Genomic DNA, 26,396 nt, shown 5'->3' with positions numbered 1-26,396 from the left:
ATTATTGTATTTTAATATTTTGCTGGAAGCTGCCCAGAGTGCCTGGGGAAACCCAGCCAGATGGGTGGGGTATAAATAATAAATTATTATTATTATATTAATATTATCATCGTCTTAAACTATATGCCTAACATATGGGGCATGACTATTGGTCAGCATAAATGGATTCTCTGGGCCCTTATATCTGCAAGAAGATCGATATTAATATATTGGAAGGATAAAGATATTGCCCCCTTGGATGAATGGATAGATGGCAGGACATCTCTTGCAACCCATGAAGACATCGCTGTCAGAGGAAGATTATGCTATTATCAAAACCATTGTGAACCACGAACCAACGTATACTTGAGGGAAACAATAAGCTTATCTGCTTAAACACCTACTGAGCCCGGCTTTGGCTAGGGAGGGCGGGGTATCAATAAAAATTATATTATTATTATTATTATTATTATTATTATTATTATTACTACTACTACTACTACATAGTTATATAACTTTTTATTGTTATTTTGTTATTGTTGTTTTCCTCTGCCTTTTAAAATGTTTTTTATATATCCTTTTTCTTTTCCCCTTTTATTTCATATTGACTTTAACTCACTGTAATACTCTCAATCAAATTAAAATCTTAAGAAAAGAATGACACAGGGGGAAAGAAGTCTGTCGAAGCACCACTGGGCAGAGAGGCATGGAGGCCATTGGGAAGGTTTAGCTTAGGATGAGAGGAAAGTCAGAAGTGACGTGACAGAAGTTTATAAAATTATGTGTGGCACGGAGAAAGCGGATGAAGTTTTTCTCCCTCCTAACTCTAGAATTTGTGGACATCCAATGCTGAAAGTTGGAAGATGCAGGACAGATAAAATCATGCCGCGCAGTTTTAAACTGCGGAACTCACTGCCACTGCGGAACTCCCCCTTCTCAGTTTGAAATATGGCACCATATTTGTATAAATTAATTATCCCAAAATACAGACATGCCTTCGCACTGGCCAGACTGGATGTGATGCCCTCTGCCGTACTTTAGGGCAGATACCAAAAGATTCCAACAGAGAAACCACTCTGTCCCTGTGGAGATGGCAGTCTGGAAACAGTGGCTCACGCTCTCCTGTCCTGTCCCCTTTATAAAAATCTGAGGAACGAGATCATCACCCCACTCTTACTTACCATCCCAGGCCGCCCATCTGAGGCCACATTGTTCTTTCTTTTATCAGATCAAAATGATCAGACAACAGCAAAGGATGCTAGGTTTATCGAGGGTGCAGTGAGTTTAAGGGCCACTATCTGAACGATAATCTTGGTCATCTGATTCCCCTTTTTACCCATTGCTGTCTTTTTATTTGTATATATTGCTTGTTTTATGTTGCCATGGCCGTTGGCTAATGCAATTACAGTTTATCTTTATACTCATGGTGGCAGAGCCCAGTCATCCTGGCTAGTAGCCATCAAAAACCCACTCCTCCTCCATGAATTTGTGGCTATCCAAGTTGTGGCCGTTCCTGCCCCTTGTGGGAGGGAGTTCCACAGTCTTAACTATGCCTTGTGTTAAGAAATGCTTTCTTTTATTCATCCCGAAGTCCACAAGCAAGACCAGGACTCTTCCCGCTTGCAATTCCCAGCTGCCGGAAGAAGAGCAGAGCCATTGTGGAAGTGGAATGTCTTTTAGCCCCTTCCATGGCATGGCTCTCTTGACAGCTGTCAGCTGTAGTGATCAGGTAGGATTGCTATGAGGAAATATAAAAAATATGGAGCAAGCCATTTGTGTCAGCAATGAAAGCATTGTGTTGACTGGGATTGAGACAATTTGATATGATTTCTGATCAATCCACACCTCTGCATCTCTGTCCTATTTCTCTGCCTGACAGGCACATATCAGCATTCTAAACACAGGCCAGTTGCTTCATCAGGCATCCTGGGCCATAAAAAGGGAGTTGGGCATGTTTAGCCTGGAGAAGAGGAGGTTAAGGGGTGATATGATAGCCATGTTCAAATATAGAAAAGGATGTCACCTAGAGGAGGGAGAAAGGTTGTTTTCTGCTGCTCCAGAGAAGCGGACACGGAGCAATGGACCCAAACTACAATAAAGAAGATTCCACCTAAACATTAGGAAGAACTTCCTGACAGTAAGAGCTGTTTGACAGTGGAATTTGCTGCCAAGGAGTGTGGTGGAGTCTCCTGCTTTGGAGGTCTTTAAGCAGAGGCTTGACAACCATATGTCAGGAGTGCTCTGATGGTGTTTCCTGCTTGGCAGGGGGTTGGACTCGGTGGCCCTTGGGGTCTCTTCCAACTCTATGATTCTATGAAAAATGATAGTTAGCTTTGATGTAACTTTCCTTGGTTTTGTTAATCTTTAGATAGATCTTAAGAGCCAGGAAGAGAGTTCACAAGGAGCTGGTAAATACTCTTTCCTTGCCATCCTTCCGTCCTCTCTTGTTTATTGCTGTTTATGACCTCCGTAGTTTCCAAAAAGCATTGCTTCCTCTTTTATTTACTCTCAGATTGTGTATGCATGTTCAGAGTAGTCTTTGTCGTTAAAAGAATTTCTTCTGATCTGACTTTGTCCCCACGTGGGGGTTTTGAAATGCTCAGAGGAAGTCTGATTGGTTCTTACGAACACTGTGTAAAAAGTTCATAGAATGATAGAGTTGGAAGAGACCACAAGGGCCATCGAGTCCAACCCCCTGCCAAGCAGGAAACACCATCAGAGCACTCCTGACATATGGTTGTCAAGCCTCTGCTTAAAGACCTCCAAAGCAGGAGACTCCACCACACTCCTTGGCAGCAAATTCCACTGTCAAACAGCTCTTGCTGTCAGGAAGTTCTTCCTAATGTTTAGGTGGAATCTTCTTTCTTGTAGTTTGGATCCATTGCTCTGTGTCCGCTTCTCTGGAGCAGCAGAAAACAACCTTTCTCCCTCCTCTATGTGACATCCTTTTATATATTTGAACATGGCTATCATATCACCCCTTAACCTCCTCTTCTCCAGGCTAAACATGCCCAGCTCCCTTAGCCGTTCCTCATAAGGCATCGTTTCCAGGCCTTTGACCATTTTGGTTGCCCTCCTCTGGACACGTCCCAGTTTGTCAGTGTCCTTCTTGAACTGTGGTGCCCAGAACTGGACACAGTACTCCAGGTGAGGTCTGACCAGAGCAGAATACAGTGGCACTATTACTTCCCTTGATCTAGATGCTATACTCCTATTGATGCTTTTGTGTTCTTTTGTGAATAAAAGTTCTTTTGTGAATAAAACAACCTGGGCCGGAGGGTGGACAGGAATTATTATTATACGCACTCCTCCCAGAGTCTTGCTGGCTCAAGCCTCTGTGTGTTATTAATCAGAGTCTAACCCTTCCTTTGCTTTGGGAATGTCTCAGTAAGCTACTGGGCATCTTACACAGAAGCAGCCTTAGGACCTCAAGCCCAGACCTTTAACTGGACAGGTTCCTACAGGACTCAGCAATTTGTTTTCTAATTGGCTTAAGAGACCAGTTTCTTTTTAAGGATGGGTGGACTCACTCTGCGCAGTGGTGAGTCGCCCATCGGCAGGGGTGTTCCGGGGGGCAGAGCAGGCTTTGCTCAGCTGTTGCTGCACCAGCGCTGGGCTCACGCGGCTGAAATCAGGGCTGGAGATTCCTGCGCCTTCGTCGATCCCGTAAATCTCAAACAGGTCACTGGGGCTGAGGCAGACCTGGAAATAAAGACATGCCCCCCAGATGAGTGAGCCACAAGGAGATCCCAAGGAGACTAGGGTTGCCAGTTCTTCAAATGCCTCATTCAGCCCGGACACTGAGGTCCAGCGCCGAGGGCCTTCTGCCGGTTCCCTCGCTGCAAGAAGCCAAGTTACAGGGAACCAGGCAGAGGGCCTTCTCGGTGGTGGCACCCGCCCTGTGGAACGCCCTCCCACCAGATGTCAAAGAGAACAACTACTACCAAACTTTTAGAAGACATCTGAAGGCAGCCCTGTTTAGGGAAGCTTTTAATGTTTAATAGGTTATTGTATTTTAGTGTTCTGTTGGAAGCCGCCCAGAGTGGCTGGGGAAACCCAGCCAGATGGGCAGGGTATAAATAATAAAATTGTTGTTGTTGTTGTTGTTGTTGTTGTTGTTGTTGTTATAAATGGCCCCTATCACCATGTCTTTTGCATCCATTTGATCTGTAGCCATTGGAACCAGGTGATTCCTGTTATGTGTTCCGTGGTCTGTTTGCCTGAGCTTGAGTCTGGACTATAGATTCTGGGCTCCTGTGTTCTGATTCGATACATGATGTCCAAATCACAGTGCACTTCAGGATTTGGGCCTCTGCCATTGGCCCTTGAACTCTGAGTTGTGATTCGCAGCTTGGAAGTTTAGATAGCCAATCACATTGGGAGTGGGAGTGGCCCAGGCTTTCAGAAATGTATATAAGCAGTTGCTTTGCCCCTGTTTCCCAGTTATGTAGTTCAATAAAGGTTCTTGCTGTTATCGCTGTGCCTTGCCTGGTGGGACCCATCTACACTTCAATTCTAGAACCATAGAATTGGTTGGAAGGGACTCAAGGGGTCATCCAGCCCAGCCCCCCGCAATGCAGGAATTCTGTCACGCTTGGCATGGCAAAGAGGTTCCCTTGCTGATTTCTACAGGTCATCTGGCCTTGAATGGCATAGGAGCAGGCCAGACGGCAATCCTAATGGACAGAACACAAATGCACACAGACCCCTCGCCACTGGTCTACAATCAGAGTCCTGTTCTCAGTTTCTTGTCTAAGTGCTGATGAAACACATGGAGTGGGAAAAGAATTTCATCATCTGCCTCTGGGCTCTGCCCTTCATGAGAAAACCACCTGTTTCCAACATCACCTGATGCACGGAGGGCAAGGCAACATCCCTCTCCGACTCCACACCATGTGGAAATTAATTCAGTTTTTATTTAAAAGCCTTTTTGTGCCAGCTTTCATCACGTCAGACGTTCACGAGACTTTTAAGTCAAATTCTCCTTTCCCTTGTGGAACATGAAGAGAAGGAGGGAGCCCTGGACCAGGGATGGGAAAGTAACGAGCAACATGATCATGGTTGCTATCTAGCAGATCCATAGGTGCCAACTCCCTGGTCACCCACACAACTCCCCATGAAGGGGCCAGGCACCCATAAATTTTGTTGCCAGGGCCATGCATGCTGCATGGCATCCACGTCTCTGGGCACCCATGGTTGCAGGGCCAAACTGGCACTCCTGAGCAGCTCCTACCCTTGAACCACCAAGAGGTCCCTCTCTTTAGATGTTTGTGATGGGACAGAAAACGCTCCTCACCAAGGAACACCAAGAAGACTGGAAGAAATTTAAAGACTATATTTATTATAAATATTGTAATATTAAAGATATGTAACCACTTGAAAGAAACAATTAGGCCTAGGATTAAAATGGAATTAAATTTATAAATAAGAAAATGTACGATAAGGAAAGCTATGTAATATGATTAGGACTGTGATATGGTCTTTGGAAACTCTGATATTGGAAAATGCTACATATAATTACTAAGAAATTCGGATGGAAGAGATTCGAGGAAGTCAAATATTATGTTTATGAAGATGGATGGTACTTAATTTTAATTAATTAAGTGGTAATTTGTTGTATGTATCTTTTTTCTCTTTTTCTCCTATTTTTTGTTTGTCTTTATTATTGTTAATCTTTTCTTTTTTTACTATGTTTATCTACTGAAAATAATAAATATTATGTGTGGGGGGGGAGAAACGCTCCTCACCGTATCCCAGACGTTTGCGTCCTGCTCTCCCGTTCCAGGCAGACTCCGCCTTCGCCGGGCCATGCTCTTCTCCGTCCGGTTTCCAGGGTGGTCCATTTCATCGCCATGGTGGTGGTCAGTGTCATTGCCGTGGTGATGGTCATCGTGACCCTCGTGGTCACCATGATCATGAGGGTGATCGTGCGTGGCGCCCTCGTGCGAGTGGTCGTGGTGGCTGCCAAGTGCGTGGTCATCGTGAGGGTGCTCGTGCCCAGGTTCCCCGTGGTCGTGTCCTGCATGGGACGCCTCAGGACCCACTTTGAGCTGCTCCATCAGCCTGGTCAAGCCTGTTGCAAACACAGAAGAGGCCCTGATCTCACCAGATGCCCTCAGCATCACTGCCAGGTGGATTTACCACCAACCCAACTCCTTGAGCTCTTTGCACACTCTCTATCAAAGACTTACGGAGCTGGTGGCAGCAGCAGCACCAGCAGCCAAGGACTTTCAGGCTCACAGCCTTCAGCTGCGATCCTAACCCCCACTTACCTGGGAATAAGGCCCATTGAATTCAACAGGACTTATTTCTCGGTGGACATGGATTAGAGAGACTGCACTGTTAATGTCTCAATAGCACTCTCACAGAGTCCCCAGCTGAGCTTTTGACATTTGTCTGTTGCATTTGGTAGCTACGCCACACCCGGGTGTATTTCCAAAGATGGATTGTAACTCACTCTACGTGGGGCTGCCCTTGAGACTGACCCAGAAACTCCAGCGGGTGCAGAATGCTGCAATGAGACTCCTTACGAGGTCCTCTCTGCGGGATCGCATTCACCCAGTGCTATACCAGCTGCACTGGCTCCCAGTGGAGTACAGGATCAGGTTCAAGGTGCTGGTTTTGACCTATACAGCCCTATACAGTCTAGGACCCACGAACCTAGGGGACTGCCTCTCCTGGTATGTCCCACGGAGGACCTTACGGTCTTCAAATAAAAACATCTTGGAGGTCCCGGGCCACAGGGAGGTTAGGCTGGCCTCAACCAGAGCCAGGGCTTTTTCGGCCGTGGCCCCAATCTGGTGGAACGCTCTGTCACAAGAGACCAGGGCCCTGCGGGACTTGACATCTTTCCGCAGGGCCTGCAAGACAGAGCTTGCACTACATGCACCACAGAGCCTAGGACTTGCTGATCAGAAGGTCAGCGGTTTCAATCCCCACGACGGGTGAGCTCCCGTTACTCGGTCCCTGCTCCTGCCAACCTAGCAGTTCGAAAGCACGTCAAAGTGCAAGTAGATAAATAGGTACCGCTCTGGTGGGAAGGTAAATGCCGTTTCCGTGCGCTGCTCTGGTTCGCCAGAAGCGGCTTCGTCCTGCTGGCCACATGACCCGGAAGCTGTACGCCGGCTCCCTCGGCCAGTAAAGCGAGATGAGCGCCACAACCCCAGAGTCGGCCACGACTGGACCTAATGCTCAGGGGTCCCTTTACCTTTACCTAAATTTACTTCTAATGGTTTGTATAATAAACACTGTCGAATTCAAAAAACAAACAAAAAACCCCAGTGGGATGAAATTACCTGCCAAGGTGAGGTTGTGAGTCTTGTTGCCATAGAGCCCAAAGATGTACTCCACAAAGTAGTGCTCGGGGGGGAGGGCATGGAAGCAGCCCCCCGCCAGGGCATGGTAGGCAACGGCTGCCAGCACCCGCCCAGCTGGCTCCGAGGCTACTTGCTTGGAGATGCGTGCGCTGCTCTCCAGGATCTGGTCCACTCCTGCGCAGGGCTGGGAAGGAGAGGAGAGCAGGTCAGGCGACAGGCTGAGTCTCTGAGGCGGCTCAGCCGAGCAATTTATTTCACAGGATCCTAGAATTTTAGAGCTACAAGGGACCCCCAGGGGGCATCTAGTCCAACCTGCTGCAAAGCAGGAATCACAGCTACGTATTTGTGCTTTATTTTGTAAGCCACCCTGACACCCATGGCTGCAGAATGTCTAGCGATGTACTTAATTTAATGGCGAGACAGAGGAATAACAGAGGGTGGCAGTGGAGGAGAGAAGGACGTGAAAAGGGAATGGAAGTGTGGGAATTTAGCGATGGGAGCAATAAGAAAAGCCTGTGTGTCTTGAGGCTTTTCTGTCTTAGCAATGAGGACGAGAAAGTTGGCCTTGTCGTATTTAACTAGCTTTTAACTGCTCCCACCTAGAACTTTATCAAGTTCAGTCTTCCTCCTCTTCCTTGCCATCAAAGGCCAGATGATTAACAGTAGAGAAGATTAGAGTTGCCAGCTCTCCCCTCCTTAATTATAGTGTGACAGACAGATATCCAATAGGTAGAACTTTACCCCATCAGGAAAAGACAGGAAAAGCTTTCGCTGTCTAATTTCCATGCCACCGTGCGGCTCTCACAAGCACAGGAGGCAAGGAGGCAATGGCAGGGCAAGGCAAGGGGAATGCCAGCATTTTAATTACGGTTTTCCTTTAACGGGCATCACCATTTATCAGGAAATTCGTCTTGGCAGCATCTCTCAAAAACATGGAGTTTGACCTGGCTAGGTGAGAGTTGTAATCCAAAACACCTGAAACTCACCAATGTGGGGAAAACTGGTCTGCACATTAAGCTACATGTTAATTATAAACTTATTAAAATCTTAGTGTATAGAGAAATGTTTTGCTCTGTATCACAACCCTAGAACTCATGGACATCCCGTGAAATGGAATATTGTCAGATTCAGGGCAGACGAAAGGAAGGCCTTTGTCCCACTGCACCCAGTTAACCTGTGGAACTCCCTGCCACAGTAGGCAGGGATGTCCACCAATCTAGATGGCTTTGAAAGAGGGTCAGACAAATTCATGGAGGAGGAGGGCTATCGATGGCTCCTAGCCAGCATGGCTCTATGACGCCTCCACAGTTGAGAGGCAGCAATGCTTCTGAAGCCCAGTCCCTGGAGGGGAGAGTTGCTCTAGTGTTCAAATTCTGCTTGCTGGTTGGCCACTGTGAGAACAGAAGGCTGGGCTCCTCCTTATGTTCTTAATTGGAATGGGAGTAGATCCTGCCAGCAGATCCTTTCCCAGGTGTTACCTCTCTTAGGCCCTCGTGTTTATGGGACTGCCTCTCCTGGTCTGCCCCGCAGAGGACCTTAAGGTCTATGAATAACCATAGTTTAGAGGTCCCAGGCCCTAAGGAAGTCAGACTATCCTCCCCCAGCGCCAGGGCCTTCTCAGTGATGGCTCCGACCTGGTGGAATGCTCTGTCCCATGAGACCAGGGCCCTGCAGGATTTAACCTCCTTCCGTTGGACCTGTAAGACAGAGCTATTCCGTGTGGCCTTTAATATGAATTCAGCCTGATCTTTTATTTCCCTTCCCTCCCCTTTTATGAAGATCACCCGCTCTGAGACCCCACAGGTAATTCTCCCCTGGTCTCCTCGCTGGCCCAAGTAGGACCAATTCAGCCAGCTAGCCCTGGGGATTATCTAATCTATTTTTAATTTTTGAATGCTATTGTTATCCATGTTTTTATACAGTGGTGCCTCACAAGACGAAAAGAATCCGTTCTGTGATTCTCTTCGTCTAGCGGTTTTTTCGTCTTGCGAAGCAAGCCCATTGACGGATTAGCGGATTAGTGCTATTAGTGGCTTTTAGTGGCTTATCTGCTGATCCGATCAGCTGATAAGCGGCTTAGCGGCTTAGAAAAAGGGGGGAAAGGGGAAAAAAACCAGCAGGAACTCGCAAGACATTTTCGTCTTGCGAAGCAAGCCCATAGGAAATTCGTTTTGCGAAGCACCTCCAAAACGGAAAACTCTTTCGTCTAGCGAGTTTTCCGTCTTGCGAGGCACCACTGTACTGTATTTTATGCTGCTTTTATAATTGTTTTAAATTTGTTGTTAGCCACCCTGAGCCCGGATTTTGAACCGGGAAGGGCGGGGTAGAAATAAATTTTGTTGTTGTTGTTACCTCACTTCTTTCATTCTCCTGGATGTTTCTCTGAACGGCCCCCATCAGCTCGGCCACCTTCTCTCGATCAGGCTCAGCGGGAGGATTCCCCTCTAAGAATTCGCTCTGCAAAGTGCGGACCTTGGCCACCCAGTCTCCGTCCGCCACAGCCTGGCAAGCTGTCATGGGGTCAGAGAGGTAGTAGACCAGGCCAGCGGAGAACGGCAACAGCTCCGAGGATGTGAGGTTGGCATCCCTGGGAGTTTTTCCCTTTGTGAGTGTAAAAATATCCGAAGCAGAGAGACACTGGAAGGGGGAAAGAGAGAGAGAGAGAGAGAGAGAGAGAGAAGAGGGGGACAATTTGTTATTTTTGCACAGATTTTTATGGTTTTCATTATTTGATTTTTTATTATTTCGGTCCCAGACCAGTTCCAGCCCACATACAATATCAAGGAAATCATAAAACACGATAGGGATACATTTGAATTTGCAATTAGGTGTAACAGGGACAATACAGACATAGCAACAGTTAAAAATATATAAATTAAAACTTAGTCACTAACATATAACCTAAAATTATCATTTAAAACCTTAATCATTATGAGAGATATGAGTAAGCGATGTATAAGATAATGATGATATTTGAGATAATATTATGCTTAAGTTAATTGGTTTAATATATGATAAAAATATTGATAATTGGGGACATAATATTCGAGAACTATTAATATGATTTGAAATAAGGTAATAAATTGCTGTTTATAACTGTATGACTGAGAACATAGGAAAAGGTGATGTGAGGAAGTCCAAAGTTTATGGAAATATGATTTATGGACAAATTGATTTTTATGCATTTTTTTTTCTCTTTCTTTCTTTTTACTTTGTAAATCTTTTCTGTTCTTTCTTTGCTGGACTGTATGGTGATGGCACTATGTATGTTTGTTAATCTTTCTTCTGTTTTAAATCTGCAATAAATATTTTTTTTTAAAAAAATAAAACCTTAATCATTATGATAGCATAGCTTGTTCCCTAAGTTTTATGGCAATCGCACAGAATTTGGCTACCCTTAACGCGATCTCAGGAGCCTTGTCCTCTACCAGGGATTTTAGACATTGAACTTCGGATTCATTTGGAGATTTGGTTTTCATTATTGTGTTTTTTAAAAATAAACCCTATGGTGTTTGTTCGTTTTTCCGTTGCAAGCTGCCCAAATTATTCTGTTGATGGGTGGACACATTTAATAATAAATAAACGACATCTGACGCCGAGTGCTGTGTAGCTCCGAAGCTTGCACACGCTGACATGAAAATAAAAGAACTTTTTGAAAGTAAAGCGGCCTCGAAGCTATGTGGCTCCTCTGAAACTTCTGGAGGGCACCTGGTTGGGGAAGGCTGGATCAGGCCAAAGATCCATTGCACCTAGCGTTCTGTTTCCTGCAGCTATCAGCTGAATCAGGGCCTCTGAGTGCAGGGGACAGAACATTAATAAAAGTGAATTTCTTGGGTGTTATCAGCACCAGATAAGAGGTGAATGATTCACGTGGGATTTGAACCCAGCTCTCACTAGGCTGCTCAGCCTGCAACTAGATGGGTCTGGATAGCTTTGGGCTGAGACAAACCATGGAGTCCTTGGCTTTTGCCCTGGTGCTGATAAAGGATTGCTGAGCTGTTTGCAAAGCCTGGATAGGTAGTTTAGGAAGTTGCCAGTTGTTTGAAGCTATTCTGTCAGGTCTGGTTGGGGCCAGATCACATGAAACCCAGCCAGATGGGTGGGGTATAAATAACAACAACAACAACAACAACAACAACAACAACAATAATAATAATAATAATAATAGGCAGAGGCACCCCCTTTCCTCTTTTTAATTTAGGACAAGAAAAATCCAGACCCAGAAAACTCTGATCCCAAATGCCAGTGAAGTGTAGGTGGGTTCCCATGAGGCAAGGCACAGTGATAACAGCAAGAACTGTTAAGTTGGGGGCGAACATATCAGACGACACAGCGATTCTTCCAAAACAGCTCTTTATTTGTAAGCTGGAACAGAACTGAACTGAGGAGCTCAGTCAGCCTGCTTATATAGAGCTCCAGAACAATCGTAACTGTTGCAACTTTCTAAAACTATCCAATCACTGAACGTCACTTTCGAGCCTTCATTTGCATACAAACTATCCAATCACTGAATGTCACTTTCGATCCTTCATTTGCATAACTATCTACAGTATCCCCCTGCTGGCCCAGGGTGAGAACTTCAATACATAACAAGAACCTTTACTGAACGACATAACTGGGAAACAGGGGCAAAGCAAATGCTTATATACATTTCTGAAAGCCTGGGCCACTCCCACTCCCAACGTGATTGGCTGGCTAAACTTCCAAGTTGCGAATCACGACTCAGAGTTCAAGGGCCAATGGCAGAGGCCCAAATCCTGAAACATTCTGTGATTGGACATATCGGATCAGAACACAGGAGCTCAGAATCCTTAGTCCAGACCATGGGTAGGCAACCTAAGGCCCGGGGGCCGGATCCGGCCCAATTGCCTTCTAAATCCGGCCTGCGAATGGTCCAGGAATCAGAGGACAGTGGTACCACTGGTTGCGAATGGGATCCATTTCCCCCCTGATTGAATAAGTCAGGTGAGTGCAGGAATGCAGGAATTCTGTCACTCTTGACACGGCAAAGAGGTTGCCTTGCTAATTTCTACAGGTCAGCTGGCCGTGAATGGCATAGGATCAGGCCAGACCTGGTCAGATGGCAATCCTAAGGCAGGCATCCCCAACCTTTGGCCCTCCAGATGTTTTGGCCTATAACTCCCATGATCCCTAGCTAACAGGACCAGTGGTCAGGGATGATGGGAATTGTAGTCCAAAACATCTGGAGGGCCAAAGGTTGGGGATGCCTGCCCTAGGGGGATCTTGTTGCTTTTGATTATTACCCATCGAGAATTTCTTCTTGAAATAGGTGGAATGTAGTCATGTTCCAAATAAATTCGACTTCTGCAGTTTTTCCGCCCCACTACAGTATCACTGCGCCGGCCGAAACTGCTATAGCTCTATCGTTCCAGGAATGGAATGCCTTCCTCCCCAAGGCAAGCGTGCCTCAATTTGTGCCAAAGTGGGTGGCACCCCAGGGGAAGGTGTGCATGATCACACCTGGAGCCTGACATTCTCGCCTGTGTACTCCCGAGCGTGACGCTGGCAGAGAGTACAAAGAGTCATTCTCTCTGTGTCTCTCGCAACCTGGCACACGTCCAACTTCTGTCTGGGTGCCGGCATGTCTCCTCCGCACTGTGAAATACGAGGCAGCAGGAAAAGAAATACCTCTTTGCACAGTGCAGGGTTGAACTGTGGAACTCTCTGCCACAGGAGGCAGTGACGGTTGACAACTCGGGAGGGCTTAAAAAGAGGGGTAGACAAATTCACGGGAGAGAAGAGCTATCTATGGCATTTTTGTTAGGGATTTTAGGACAAGAGCTGCCAAGGAAAACAAAGACTTTATTCATGTATGCCACAACAGCGACAAGAGTCTTGATAGCACAAGGATGGAGGAACGAAGAAACCCCAACAAAGGAGCAGTGGCAAGAGAAGTTGATGAACTGTGCAGAATTGGCTAAACTGACATACAAACTGCGAGATGAGGACAACTGTGACTTCAAGGAAGAATGGGAACTTTTTACAAAGTATTTAAAAAGACAACGAAATGAATTGGACTCCTTGGCAGGTTTTGAATAAACATACACAAATTTAGTGCTTGGTAACACGGTAGATAGATAATATAAGGATGGAAATAGTTTTATAATATGCAGAGAGCGACATGGGTTGAGAAATCAGAGAGAGGAGTTGAGGAATGTCTCGGTGGGGTTTGATGGGGAATGGGGAAAGGGGGGGGGGATGGACCAGGTTCGCAGCCTGGGAGTCATTCTGGACTCACAGCTGTCCATGGAGGCACAGGTTAAACCGTGTCCAGGGCAGCTGTGTACCAGCTCCATCTGGTACGTAGGCTGAGACCCTATCTGCCCGCGGACTGTCTTGCCAGAGTGGTGCATGCTCTGGTTATCTCCCGCTTGGACTACTGCAATGCGCTCTACGTGGGGCTACCTTTGAAAGTGACCCGGAAACTACAACTAATCCAGAATGCAGCAGCCAGACTGGTGACTGGGAACGGCCGCCGAGACCATATAACACCGGTCTTGAAAGACCTACACTGGCTCCCAGTACATTCCCAAGCACAATTCAAAGTGTTGGTGCTGACCTTTAAAGCCCTAATTGGCCTTGTTCCAGTATACCTGAAAGAGCGTCTCCACCCCCATCATTCAGCCTGGACACTGAGGTCCAGCGCCGAGGGACTTCTGGCGGTTCCCTCACTGCGAGAAGCCAAGTTACAGGGAACCAGGCAGAGGGCCTTCTCGGTAGTGGCGCCCTCCCTGTGGAACGCCCTCCCACCAGATGTCAAAGAGAAAAACTACCAGACATTTAGAAGACATTTGAAGGAAGCCCAGTTTAGGGAAGTTTTTAATGTGTGACATTCTAATATATTTTTGATCTTTGTTGGAAGCCACCCAGAGTGGCTGGGGAACAAATAATAAATTGTTGTTGTTGTTACAAGATCCTCCCCCTTGCCATTTCACCCTCACAACAACCCTGTGAAGCACATTAAGTCCTACGCTCTAATCACTCTGCCACGCTGTCGCTATCCTGTCCCTCCTCATCAAATGGACTAAATGGGCAGCTGGCCTGATCCGCAGGCTCCTTCTCCTCTGTCACCAGTGGCTCAGCTAGCTGCTCCTACATCCGGAGCGGCACGGCGGTGCGATCCGCTGGGGGGGGTGTTGTCACCCCCCTTCTGGGATGGCACCTGGGGCGGACCGTCTCCACTGCACCCCCCCTTCCTACGCCCCTGTCTGTCACCTCCGCATCTTATTTCCAGATGCAGACATACTGCTAGGATGGACCATGCTAACCTCTAGACATCCCTCCCAGCAGAGCCATATTTTTTTGCAGATTCCCCTTTAATTCCTATTCTGCTGGGCGCAGGCTGTGGGGAGACTCACTGAAGAACTATGTGTTTCTGTTTGCTTGGTGAACATCAGTGTTGGACTTTAGACCTGGGAGACCAGGGTTCAAAGCCCCACTCAGCCAATCATAGAATCATAGAATCATAGAGTTGGAAGAGACCACAAGGGCCATCGAGTCCAACCCCCTGCCAAGCAGGAAACACCATCAGAGCACTCCTGACATATGGTTGTCAAGCCTCTGCTTAAAGACCTCCAAAGTAGGAGACTCCACCACACTCCTGGGCAGCAAATTCCACTGTCGAACAGCTCTTACTGTCAGGAAGTTCTTCCGAATGTTTAGGTGGAATCTTCTTTCTTGTAGTTTGGATCCATTGCTCCGTGTCCGCTTCTCTGGGGCAGCAGAAAACAACCTTTCTCCCTCCTCTATGTGACATCCTTTTCTATATTTGAACATGGCTCTCATATCACCCCTTAACCTCCTCTTCTCCAGGCTAAACATGCCCAGCTCCCTTAGCCGTTCCTCATAAGGCATCGTTTCCAGGCCTTTGACCATTTTGGTTGCCCTCCTCTGGACACGTTCCAGTTTGTCAGTGTCCTTCTTGAACTGTGGTGCCCAGAACTGGACACAGTACTCCAGGTGAGGTCTGACCAGAGCAGAATATAGTGGCACTATTACTTCCCTTGATCTAGATGCTATACTCCTATTGATGCAGCCCAGAATTGCATTGGCTTTTTTAGCTGCCACGTCACACTGTTGGCTCATGTCAAGTTTGTGGTCAACCAAGACTCCTAGATCCTTTTCACATGTGTCACCCATCTTGTACTTGTGCCTCTCATTTTTTTTTGCCCAAGTGCAATACTTTACATTTCTCCCTGTTAATGTTCATCTTGTTTGTTTTGGCCCAGTTCTCTAATCTGTCAAGGTCGTTTTGAAGTGTGATCCTGTCCTGTGGGGTGTTAGCCACCCCTCCCAGTTTGGTGTCATCTGCAAATTTGATCAGGATGCCCTTGAGTCCATCATCCAAGTCATTGATAAAGATGTTGAATAAGACCGGGCCCAAGACAGAACCCTGTGGCACCCCACTAGTCACTCTTCTCCAGGATGAAGAGGAACCATTGATGAGCACCCTCATCAAGGCACCATCCAACTGCCTTAGGGACTCCCCTCTGTATTTGTGGTTTGATTTGAAGGTTGCTGGGCTCTGTCTCCAGCTGAGCCTGCTGGAGGGTAACTAAGACAACCCAAAGAGCTGAGGCCCTTTCATCCTTCCTTTGCAAAGGAACAGATCAAAGGGGAAAGGAAGGGTGAGGGCATTTGAATGCTTTTGATGAGCAGGAGATGCAAAATAAATGCATTTAAAAAATGGGCACCACCCTAAACAGTTGCCTCCTCCTCCTTGATCCCGTTCCTAAACTAATCCTCATAATAAAGGCATTTCACACAGCCTCTGGGGTTTACCTGAGGGCCCTACACGGGTTTTTGCATTTGCTTGTAACAGGTAAAGAATTTCTGGTGAATGGAGGCTTGGGGTGGGAACAGAAGTGGGAAGACAGAGCTGGTCATCGAGGGCAGGATACAAACAGAAGTTATGTGCAAGCCATGAAATCAAGTAAAACAATAGGAATACTTAACTGCCCAATCACATTGGTTCTGCCCCCCCAAAAAAATCCTGTCCCCCAAAAGAATCCTGAGAACCCTTGTTCTCTTTGAGAGCAGGATCCGAACCAACAGATTCAAATGGCAAAAAATGAGATTGCAACAAAACATTAGGAAGAGCCTTCTGATGGTAAGAGCTGTTCAATAGCAGAACGCTACGGAGTCCACCAGAAGGTTGTGGACCCACCTTCATTGAAGGTTGGATGGCCATCTATCGTGGATGCTTTAGTTGAGATCCCTGCATTGCAGCGGGTTGGGCTAGATGACCCCGCAGGGTCCCAACTCTACAATTCTATGATTCTATTATCTCCGCTTCCCTGTTTTCAAAGGCTGGCTCTGTGAAAATCTGGATCCTGGGGGTTTGGACTTGGCCATTCTGGGGTCAAGCAATGCAATGGTGGTTGGTTTCTTAATAAGAAACAGTCTCGGGTCTCCTTTCTGCTTGGAAGCTGTCACTTTCGATGGGCTAATGCCGTTTACTTCAACTCATGGATAGGAACAATCTGTGGCCATTCAAGGAAATGGACTTTGTGCATGATCAGAGACATGCTTGACGAGGATAGTAGCTGGGCCCAAAGTCTAATTTACCGTAAGTTCCAGAGATATCTGGGAAGAGAACCTGAAGGAAATCCATGCTTTCCTAGTCCCTACTTTTCTCTAGGCTTAACCTTCCCAGAGGGAGGCGAGTGATGCTGTGGGTTAAACCACAGAGCCTAGGACTTGTTAATCAGAAGGTCAGCGGTTTGAATCCCCACAACGGGGTGAGCTCCTGTTACTCGGTCCCTGCTCCTGCCAACCTAGCAGTTCAAGAGCACGTCAGTGAAAGTAGATAAATAGGTACCGCTCTGATGGGAAGGTAACCGGCGTTTCCGTGCGCTGCTCTGTTTTGCCAGAAGCGGCTTAGTCATGCTGGCCACATGACCCGGAAGGTGGACGCCGGCTCCCTCGGCCAATAAAGCAAGATGAGCGCCGCAACCCCAGAGTTGACTACAACTGGACCTAATGGTCAGGGGTCCTTTTACCTTTAGTGTGATGTAGTGGTTAAGAGCAGTAGATTCGTAATCTGGGGAACTGGGTTTGCGTCTCCGCTCCTCCACATGCAGCTGCTGGGTGACCTTGGGCTAGTCACACTTCTTTGAAGTCTCTCAGCCCCACTCACCTCAGAGTGTTTGTTGTGGGGAAGGGAAAGGAGATTGTTAGCCGCTTTGAGACTCTGTAGGGTAGTGATAAAGCGGGATATCAAATCCAAACTCTTCTTCTTTACCTTTTTAACCTTCCCAGGGTCAGTTCCTCTGCAAGAATCTCTAAGAAGCTAAAAAGCCTCTCAGATGTTTTGGACTATTGCTTCCATCATGTTCTGGCTGTCGGTGATGAGAGTTGTAGCGCTAAACACCTGGAAGGTGCCAGGTTGGGCAGGGGGCGGGCTGGTTCATGCCAAAAAAAGGTGAAGCTCAACTTCTCCACTCTGCTGGCTGCGGTGGTGTCTGAGGTGAAACACAACCGCCAAGCCTTTTTTGCAGGTTGAACATGATGCAGCAAAGTGGCTCCAGCAGAAAAAGAAACAGAAGTCCTTTGCACTGACCACATCACAGGGTGAAAAGCTTCAAAGGCGGAAGGAGCTCGGGAGAGCCTGACTGCTGGATCAGATGAAAGCTCATCCATTGTGCTGGGCCTGCGGGTAGCCAGAGTAACGCGGTCCAGGTCTGGTCCCGAATCCAAGGGTTCTGCGAGGAGTCAGTCCAACAGGGCCAAGGCAGGAAACCAGGCAAGGTCTGGCACAGGATCACAGGCAGGTTCTAGCAAACAGCAATGTTGCTCCCCAGTGGCGTAGCGTGGGTTGTCAGCACCCGGGGCAAGGCAAGTAATTTGCGCCCCCTAACCCGTGGATTTGCGCCCCCTAACCCTAACCCCCAGATGTTGCGCCCGGTGCGGCCGGCCCCCCCTGCACCCCCCACGCTACGCCACTGTTGCTCCCGCAACCTGGGGCAGAGTCCGACAGCCTTTTATCTTTGTCGGGGCCGGTCCTGATCCCCTGGAGACTCACCTTCCTGTTTCGGCCGAAGGCGAGCACTCCTCCTGTGAATACTCAGGTCTCTCCTTCTCTCAGACCTCAGTCTCTGCAGCTCGGGAGACGTCGGTGGGTTACTAGACCCAGGGGCCGCCTCAGCCTCCCCTGACCCAACCGGTAGTGGAGCAGCTGTAAATGGTGGCCCAGCTGGAGGCAACAATATAATCCCCACATCTGGAACCAGGGAAGGATCAGGCCCCTGACTCAGCCCAGCTGGTGTTTGCTGCAGGGGAACCTGTGCAGACTGGGACTCTTCAGGATCAGGCCCCAGACTAGGTTCAGCTGCCGCCTGAGGCAAAGGGTCCAGTGCGGACTGAGACTCTTCTGGCTTCGAGTCCCAGGCCATCACACTCACAGTGGCCAACCAGATGTCTGTGGGAAACCCAGGGTCAGGATTCGAACACAAGAGCCCTCTCTGTTCCTGCAGTTTCCAGCAACAGGCATTTGTAAGCATTGCTGCCACCAGCTGTGCAAGTAGAGCACAGCCATTCTGGCTAGTAGTCCTCAATAGCCCTCTCCTCCTCCAGTCTTCTTTTAAAGCCATTCAAGTTGGTGGCCATCACTGTGGCAGGGAGTTCCACAGTTTAACTCCGTGCCACATCAAGAAGGCCTTTCTTTTATCTGTCCTGATAAAAGGACCTGCACAGTCCTTTGACCCTGTGAAATCTCCAACTTCTGTAGGCCATCTGCATATTGGCTATTAACTCTTTGCTGCCCACAGCCCTTGGGGAAGGGGCCCCCACTTTGCTTCAATCTGTGATGTAGCCTCTTCCCCTTCTTCAAACTCATGGCCATTAGCTTTGCGGCCAAACCTTGCCCCAGCGGAGGTTGCCAACCGTTATTCTGACAGGGCTCTTGTTCCTTGAGCTAATAGCTGCAGTACAGGCAGAAATGTAGCAGATGATGTTTGAACGCTGCGGGGAAATGCAGTGCAGAAAATGCTCTGCAGCACTTCAGCCTGACGTGAAACTCTTAAATAATAATAATAATAAATTTTATTTATATCCCACCCTCCCCAGCCGAAGCCGGGCTCAGGGCGGCTAACAACAATAATCACACAATTAAAAATATTTCATTATGAAAATTAATTAAAATCAGATTGATGGCAACCGATTAAGCAAAATTCTGTGCAGGTTGCCAGAGGAGGGAGTCAGGCTGCGCCCTGACCAAAGGCCTGGCGGAACAGCTCTGTCTTGCAGACCCTGCGGAAAGATGTCAAGTCCCGCAGGGCCCTAGTCTCTTGTGACAGAGCATTCCACCAGATTGGAGCCGCAGCCGAGAAGGCCCTGGCTCTAGTTGAGGCCAGCCTAACCTCTCTGAGCTCTTAAAGCCTCTTAAAACCTCTCTTAAAGCCCACAGAAGCAGTGGAAGTGAAAACTTTGGCAACCGTAGCTGCAGCCAAGATCCTGTCAACCAAGAGATTACGACTGCAATCGTTACCCAATGCATTTTAGTATAAAAAAAGGTGTTTGATTAAGGCAGTGAGCTGTATCCTTCCTGGATGGCCATCTGTCATGGATTCTTTAACTGCAATTCCTGCATCGCAGGGGGGTTGGACTAGATGATCTCCAGAAGTCCCTTCCAGCTCTACAACTCTGCAATTCCATGATGATGAGGATACTTTGGGCTAGATTCTTTGGTCCAGCCAGGAGACAGTTCCTGTTGCCCCGGCGAGCTCTTAACTTTTCCACATTTCGTTCTTTGCTTGGTGCTTTCCCCAGAGACACTGTGCAAAAGGGGTGAGCACGGATAACAAAACATCTGTTTTTTTTAAATACCTTGTTTTTTGTCTAAACCTATGATCCGGTGCCAGGGCAGGAGAACGGGGATTCACCCAGGAAGGGTTGTGACTAAGGGGCAGGAGGCCTGATGGCATCTTCCAATAGGGCTGGAAGAGTCCCCTGCCTGAAACTCTAGCAGACAACCAATTTCCTAATCTACTGGGAGGAATGGGGCCAGCCTATGGTCTGGAAGTCTGTTAATAACTGACTGGATTCCAGGTGAGGCTGGAGGACCATTGAGAATTCTTACAAATATTGCCTAGCAAACTGTTCCAGGAATGTGAGGCACGTCCTTCAGTTGACCAGCTGCCGAGGAGAGGCGTCTGGGCATGGGGAGCTGGGCTTTGCATCCTTTGCTGAAATTTCCTCATCTGCCCCACTGTTTTCCTGCATTGCAGGGGGTTGGACTAGATGACCCTTGTGGTCCCTTCTAAGTCTAAAATTCTACGACCTCTTGATCCGAGTTCAGGAGTACCTGCTGCTCCTTCAGCTGATACTGTTTGCATTTTATTTCTTCTCCTTTTTGGAAAAAAACCCCTTTCATTTATTTAAGAGCACGCCTGTGCGTGGGCTGTCAGCTGTTCTGTTAGACCAGCTTTCTCCAAAATCAGATTCTGGTCCCAATTCATCTGGACTGAGTACCACCCTGTGATTATGCTCTTATTAGAGAGCTCCATGGATTCATGACCCCACCCTCACTTTACACATAACTTTACGAAAGCATACAATGAAGATAACTACACCTTTACCCTCTTTTTAAGACACGTTCTATGGCTTTGCATTGCACGGAGTCCACAGCAAAGAGTTGAAGGGATTCCTTCTCCTTCCTTAGGGATGTAGGAGGGCAACTCCATACCTGCCAACAGTTTGCAGGCAAGAATGGGCCCCGCGTCAAACGACCTCATTGCAGGGGGTTGGACTAGATGGCCTCTGGTGGACCCCATCCAACTCTAGGATTCTATGCCCTTCCTGCCACACCAAGGATCATCGCCAGCCCTCATCCCCTACATGCTCTGGGCAGATTCACATCATTTCCCCCCTAAAAGGGCACACATTTCAGGGGAATGGCTCCCCCCCAAGTTCCCTGAGAACTGGGGTGTTGGGAACTGTAGCAGAAAACTATAGTTCCCAGGATTCTTGGAGGGGGGCAAGTCATGTGCGCTTTAATATATGGTGTGGATCTGCTGGCAGCCGTGTCTTCACATCAGCCTGGTTTCCACCGGTTTTAAAGCTGAAAGTTTTCTTTGGCTCTCTAGATCCATGATACAGCTGGGGGGGAAAAACCTTCATTGTCCTGCAACCTGTTATTAAGTGGTTCAAAGTGAGTCTTGCCAGCAGGTGAAATAACATGCTAGGTGTTGCTGCGGCGCCTTAAATGTCCACGCACGGGCATTTTACATGTCTCGCCATTCCTGGCAAAATGCACGCCCCCCGCCCGCACATAACACAGTTCAGAGGCAGAAGGGAAAGACAACTGGAGAAACTTGCACTGGGAAGTGTCCCAGTGCAGTGCAGGGGGTTAAAATGTGGGAGAGACCAGGGTTCGAATCCCCACTGAGCCAGGGAGCTCATCACGGTGGCCTTGGAGGCCAGTCGCTGCCTCTCAGCCTAACCTACCTCCAGTGCCGGATTTACAAGCTATAGCTTAGGGCCCCACTCTCTCGGGGGCCCCAAACAATTTAAATAAAAAATAAAACTGGATGTACATTTCCAAAATATAAGATAAAAAAATAAAAATAAAACCTACATACAGCAACAGTGTTTTGTGTTGTGTAGGCTCCTATTTGTGATGTGCAAATGACTTTAGATACCTATCAGGTCCATAAATTACCATATAGCATATATTCAACACAAAAAACAGCAACAGTTTGTTGTTGACAAAGGACAGCTGGACATATAAAGGGCCCCGTTACCTTCAAGAGCTTAAGGCCTCATCAAACCTAAATCTGGCCCTGGCTACCTCGCAGGGCTGTTGAGAAGGGGAAGGGAGCCCTAAAAGCACCGCTTTGAGCTTCTGGGATAAAAGGTGGGATATCAGTGCAATCAATCAATCAATCAATCAATCAATCACAACCGTAAGATTGAACCCAGCACCCCACAAAGACCAGCCAAAGCTCCTGTGGTTTCCCAGAGATAGATAGCAGGAGAGAGAAAGGGATTTCCCAGACGGCTAATAGGAAAGGGGTTTCTCCCTGGTTGCCTCCTTTTCCCAACCCACCCCTCCTCCTATTCTGCGCCTAAAGCGAGCGAGTGAGGCCGGCGGCGGCATCCCGTCCAGGCTGCCTGCCTCATCCTTCGGACCTTTGAACCCCGGCTGGAGTTTGACCCAGGCGAGTGGGAGAAGACTGCACACCTGCCGCCATCCTCTTTACCTTTTCACACGGCACTGCTGGGCACTGCACACGACCCACCGCAATATTTAACAGGGACTCCAGGGTGCCCTGGGGCAGAGCGCCTTCTTCACCCGACGCCAGGAGAGTCCGCAGCTCCAGCAGGGCCGGGTCCAGGCTGGCATCCTCCGGGCCGGGCCCTGGCATTGCCATCCCTGGGAGGCAGAGCAGGAGGACGACGGCGACGACGGAGGCTGTCCAGGGGAGAGGTGTCATGGCTGGGTTGGCAAGGCTGTCTTCTGGAGACTGGCAGGTGTGCCTGCTGCTGGCTGGCTGGCTGCTTCTCCAAGACAGGCTTTGGGGCAGGTGCCCAGGTGCTGTAGACTCTCGGCTGCCCCGCTCTGCCGCTTGCGATGATTGGCTCAGGGTGAGATTGCCTCAGGTTAACCATTCCACAGAACCTGTCCAGCTACGCAGATCCCTCACCTTGATAGAGGGGCAGGTCTTGGCAAGCAGAGAGGCAGAGGCGGCAGACCCTGTCTAATCCGAGCTCCTGGGTCACCAGGATAAGAGGCGAGCAGCCAAGGCTCCAGCCAGGGAGGAAATGAGCCAGCTTCAGCCTCCAGCTTCTTGCCCAACCGTCCTCATGAGCTCACCCACCCAACGTCCCCCTTTGGGGTGGAAGGGATCCTCCGCTGTTACCTCATCCAGGCCACAAGGGTGAGGATGAGGAAGGAGGGAGAGAGGCGTTCGGTGGGTTTTTTCACAACCGGTGCTCATGAGATCCCCTTTCAGCCCAGAATGAGTCATTTTGTGTGTGTGTGTCAAACAGTTTGAAAGGCTCCTGGCTGGGTTCCAGGACAGAGGGACATCTAAAGTGTGTGATTTTTTTCTTTTCTTTTTGGGAGGTGTGAGCGTTTGGTTTATGTGTGGATGTGTGTTTTTGTTGAGCTTTCTGTAAACTGCATTAAAAGCTTTCCAGAGGATTAGTATTCCACAGCACATATTGAAAACAGAGTTTTGTGGCACTTTAAGGACTGACAAGATTCATTACGGTATCAGCTTTCGTGAGCCCACAAAGGCTTATGCGACAACCAGAGTGCCTTTAAGGCATCACAAAACTGTTGCTTGTTGTGTTAAGAGAGAGGGAAAAGATCCTCGCCAGAAGAGGACACTCAGCACGTGAACTGAGTTAGTTTGCCTTTATTTCCTTTAAAAACACACACACACAATCGGGGTGGGGAGCGCTTTGCACGTGCTCAGAGGGTACTGGCTCAAAGTGCCAGATTTTTTTCCAATACGAAAGGGGGCAGCGTCATACGGGAAATTTTAAAAGGGTAATTGTTTAAACCTCAAACGCAACATTTTAGGCGGTGTAGGTTTCTCATCTGCAGGGGCTGCCAAAAAGGGAGAGATTGAGACATTGCTCAGGAAATAGTAATAACAATAATAATTTATTATTTATACCCCCTCCATCTGGCTGGGTTTCCCCAGCCACTCTGGGCGGCTTCCAACAAAATATTAAAATACAGTAATGCATCAAACATTAAAAGTTTTCCTGAACAGGGCTGCCTTCAGATGTCTTCTAAAAGTCTGGTAGTTGTTGTTCTCTTTGACATCTGGTGGGAGGGCGTTCCACAGGGCGGGCGCCACCACCGAGAAGGCCCTCTGCCTGGTTCCCTGCCTCAAGGCACTGAACAGGAGACAGCGCCTAAACTAGGAGCAAAGGATGTCTTTGAAGAAGTGGGCACCCAGCAGGATTCCACAGGTGCCCTTGGGCTCCCTCCCCTGCGTTGGGAACACACTATTAAAAGCAGCCAAACAGCTGGTGCTTTAGAAATAAGAAATTATGTCTGGTTATGGCATTACGAGGAACAGTTATGCACCTGCCAATCTGCCTCTCCCTCTCCCATCATTCCAGCCTTGTTCTTCCTCCAAGCCCTCGGGGACTGAGCGCCCAGCATTCCTGCTCCGCCTAGCCTGCTCTAACCCCTAGAGGCCACAACCCTCTTTCCAGCTGCTGGGAATGAAACCCAGCCGTGCTGACACATTTCCTTGCTCTTTCGCCACACCCCTGTTTTGCGGTCCTAAAGAGGACCCAGGAATGTTGAGGGCCAATTTCCTTGACTTTCAGGAGCATAAACAGCACATTCCTTGACCACCCAGGGGCATGCCCCTCCAGCTGAAGTATCCAGACAGGCAGCACAGAAGCAATGCATAGGGTGTGAGAGAATCAGTGCTGCCTAGTGGTTAGAGTGCTGGACTAGGACCCTGGAGAGACCGGGGTTCGAATTCCCACTTGAACATGAAGTTCATTGGGTGACCTCAGGCCAGTCGCTTTACAGGATTGTCGTGGACTTTACGTTGTTCTCCTGCTTCTCACAACAACACTGTGAGGTAGGGCTAGCCTGAGAGGCAGCAACTGGCCCAGGGATTTAACCTGGCTGAAATCACAGGTGCGTGTCTTCACCTGCCTCCCTCTCCGGGGATATCAACACAGACTTCTGTGTCACCTTAAAGACTCACGCGTTTTATCACAGCATAAGCTTTCCTGGACTGATGCTTGAAGTGTTATCCTGAGTTTCAGATATATTCGCTTTGGGAAGAGGGCATTGGGAGCAGGCAGGTCAGAGGGAATGAAAAGCAGATAAGAGCAGAGATAGAGTTAGTTGCGTAAGCAACAGGGGCAATACACAAAACAGTTGTTGGTTACGCAGACATCCTGGCATTGGAAAGCCAATTAGCACAGGTAGTGTGATTTCTTTTATACAGTACATAAAAAAGACCCTATTGTTCTGATCCATTGCGCAAATGGTAGCACTGAATAGGGATAATTATAGCATTTTTTCTTAAAAAGCAAGAGTAGCTGAGCTGGTTTGCAGGGCTGGGGAGGGGAATCTCAGAAAGTAAAACCTTCATTAGGGCTCGCCAGAAAGTCAACAAACGTGGCAAGCTTCTGAGTGCAGCAGAAGTCTTCAAGAAGGTGGTATGATAGACATGTTCAAATATCTGAAGGGTTATTATAATAATAATAATTTTTTATTTATACCCCGCCCTTCCCGGTTCAGAAAACCGGGCTCAGGGCGGCTAACAACAAATTCAAAACACTTAATTGATGCAACAAAAACAGCATAAAATACAGTATAAAACGTAAATAACAATAAATTCAGAATTCAAAAATCAATTTAGGGGGGAAATCCATCCAATAAACATTAGAGGATCACCAGGGCTAGCTGGCTAAATTAGTCCTATCTGGGCCAGCGAGGAGACCAGGGGAGAATTAGCTGTGGGATCCCAGAGTGGGTAATCTTCATAAAAAGGGAAGAGGGAGGGAAGGAAGGGGAATAAAAGTTCAGGCTAAGTTCAAACTGAAAGCCAGGAATAGCTCTGTCTTACAGGCCCTGCAGAAGGAAGTTAAATCCTGCAGGGCCCTGGTCTCATGGGACAGAGCATTCCACCAGGTTGGAGCCACCACTGAGAAGGCCCTGGCCCTGGGGGAGGATAATCTGACTTCCTTAGGGCCCGGGCTGACACATGGAGGATGGCAGAAAGTTGTTCCAATGGATTCCAATGACAAAGGAGATTCCGGCTATATCAGGAAGAACTTTCCAACGGCGAGGGCTGTCAGACTTTGCAGCTGGCTCCGTTAGAAGATGGTGGACTCTACTTCCTTGGAGATTTTTAAACAGAGGCTGGGCGGCCATCTGTCCGGGGTTCTTTAGCAGTGATTCCTTCATTGCAGGGGGGTTAGACTAGATGCCCCTTGCAGGTCCCTTCTAACTTTTTGGAGTATTGTGAGTCAATGGATCAGAACTTGAGTATGCAGAACTTCAGGGAAATTCAACAACTCTGCAGGATCTTTACTGGGCATTACTATATATCACCTGTAGCAATTGTGTTACTGGTTCCACTCCACCCCCTG

General features: G+C 48.1%; 1 protein-coding gene across 1 annotated transcript in view; it reads right to left on the bottom strand.

The window, feature by feature from the left end:
• SLC39A4 (solute carrier family 39 member 4) overlaps nt 1-23,475 on the bottom strand; it is a 44,860-nt gene extending 21,385 nt beyond the window's left edge. The window contains 6 exon segments of the mRNA XM_083516689.1: nt 3,510-3,681; nt 5,727-6,052; nt 7,275-7,479; nt 9,648-9,932; nt 22,517-22,813; nt 22,815-23,475. Of these exon segments, the coding sequence (XP_083372815.1) occupies nt 3,510-3,681; nt 5,727-6,052; nt 7,275-7,479; nt 9,648-9,932; nt 22,517-22,813; nt 22,815-22,925 (1,396 nt within the window). The 5' untranslated portion in view covers nt 22,926-23,475.
• Nucleotides 23,476-26,396: the final 2,921 nt, after the last annotated feature.

The sequence above is a fragment of the Podarcis liolepis genome (genome assembly GCF_965112155.1).
Source record: "Podarcis liolepis genome assembly, chromosome: 8".
NCBI lineage: Eukaryota > Metazoa > Chordata > Lepidosauria > Squamata > Lacertidae > Podarcis > Podarcis liolepis.
The sequence above is the reverse complement of the archived record's forward strand: the minus strand, read 5'-3'. Positions and strand labels throughout refer to the sequence as shown.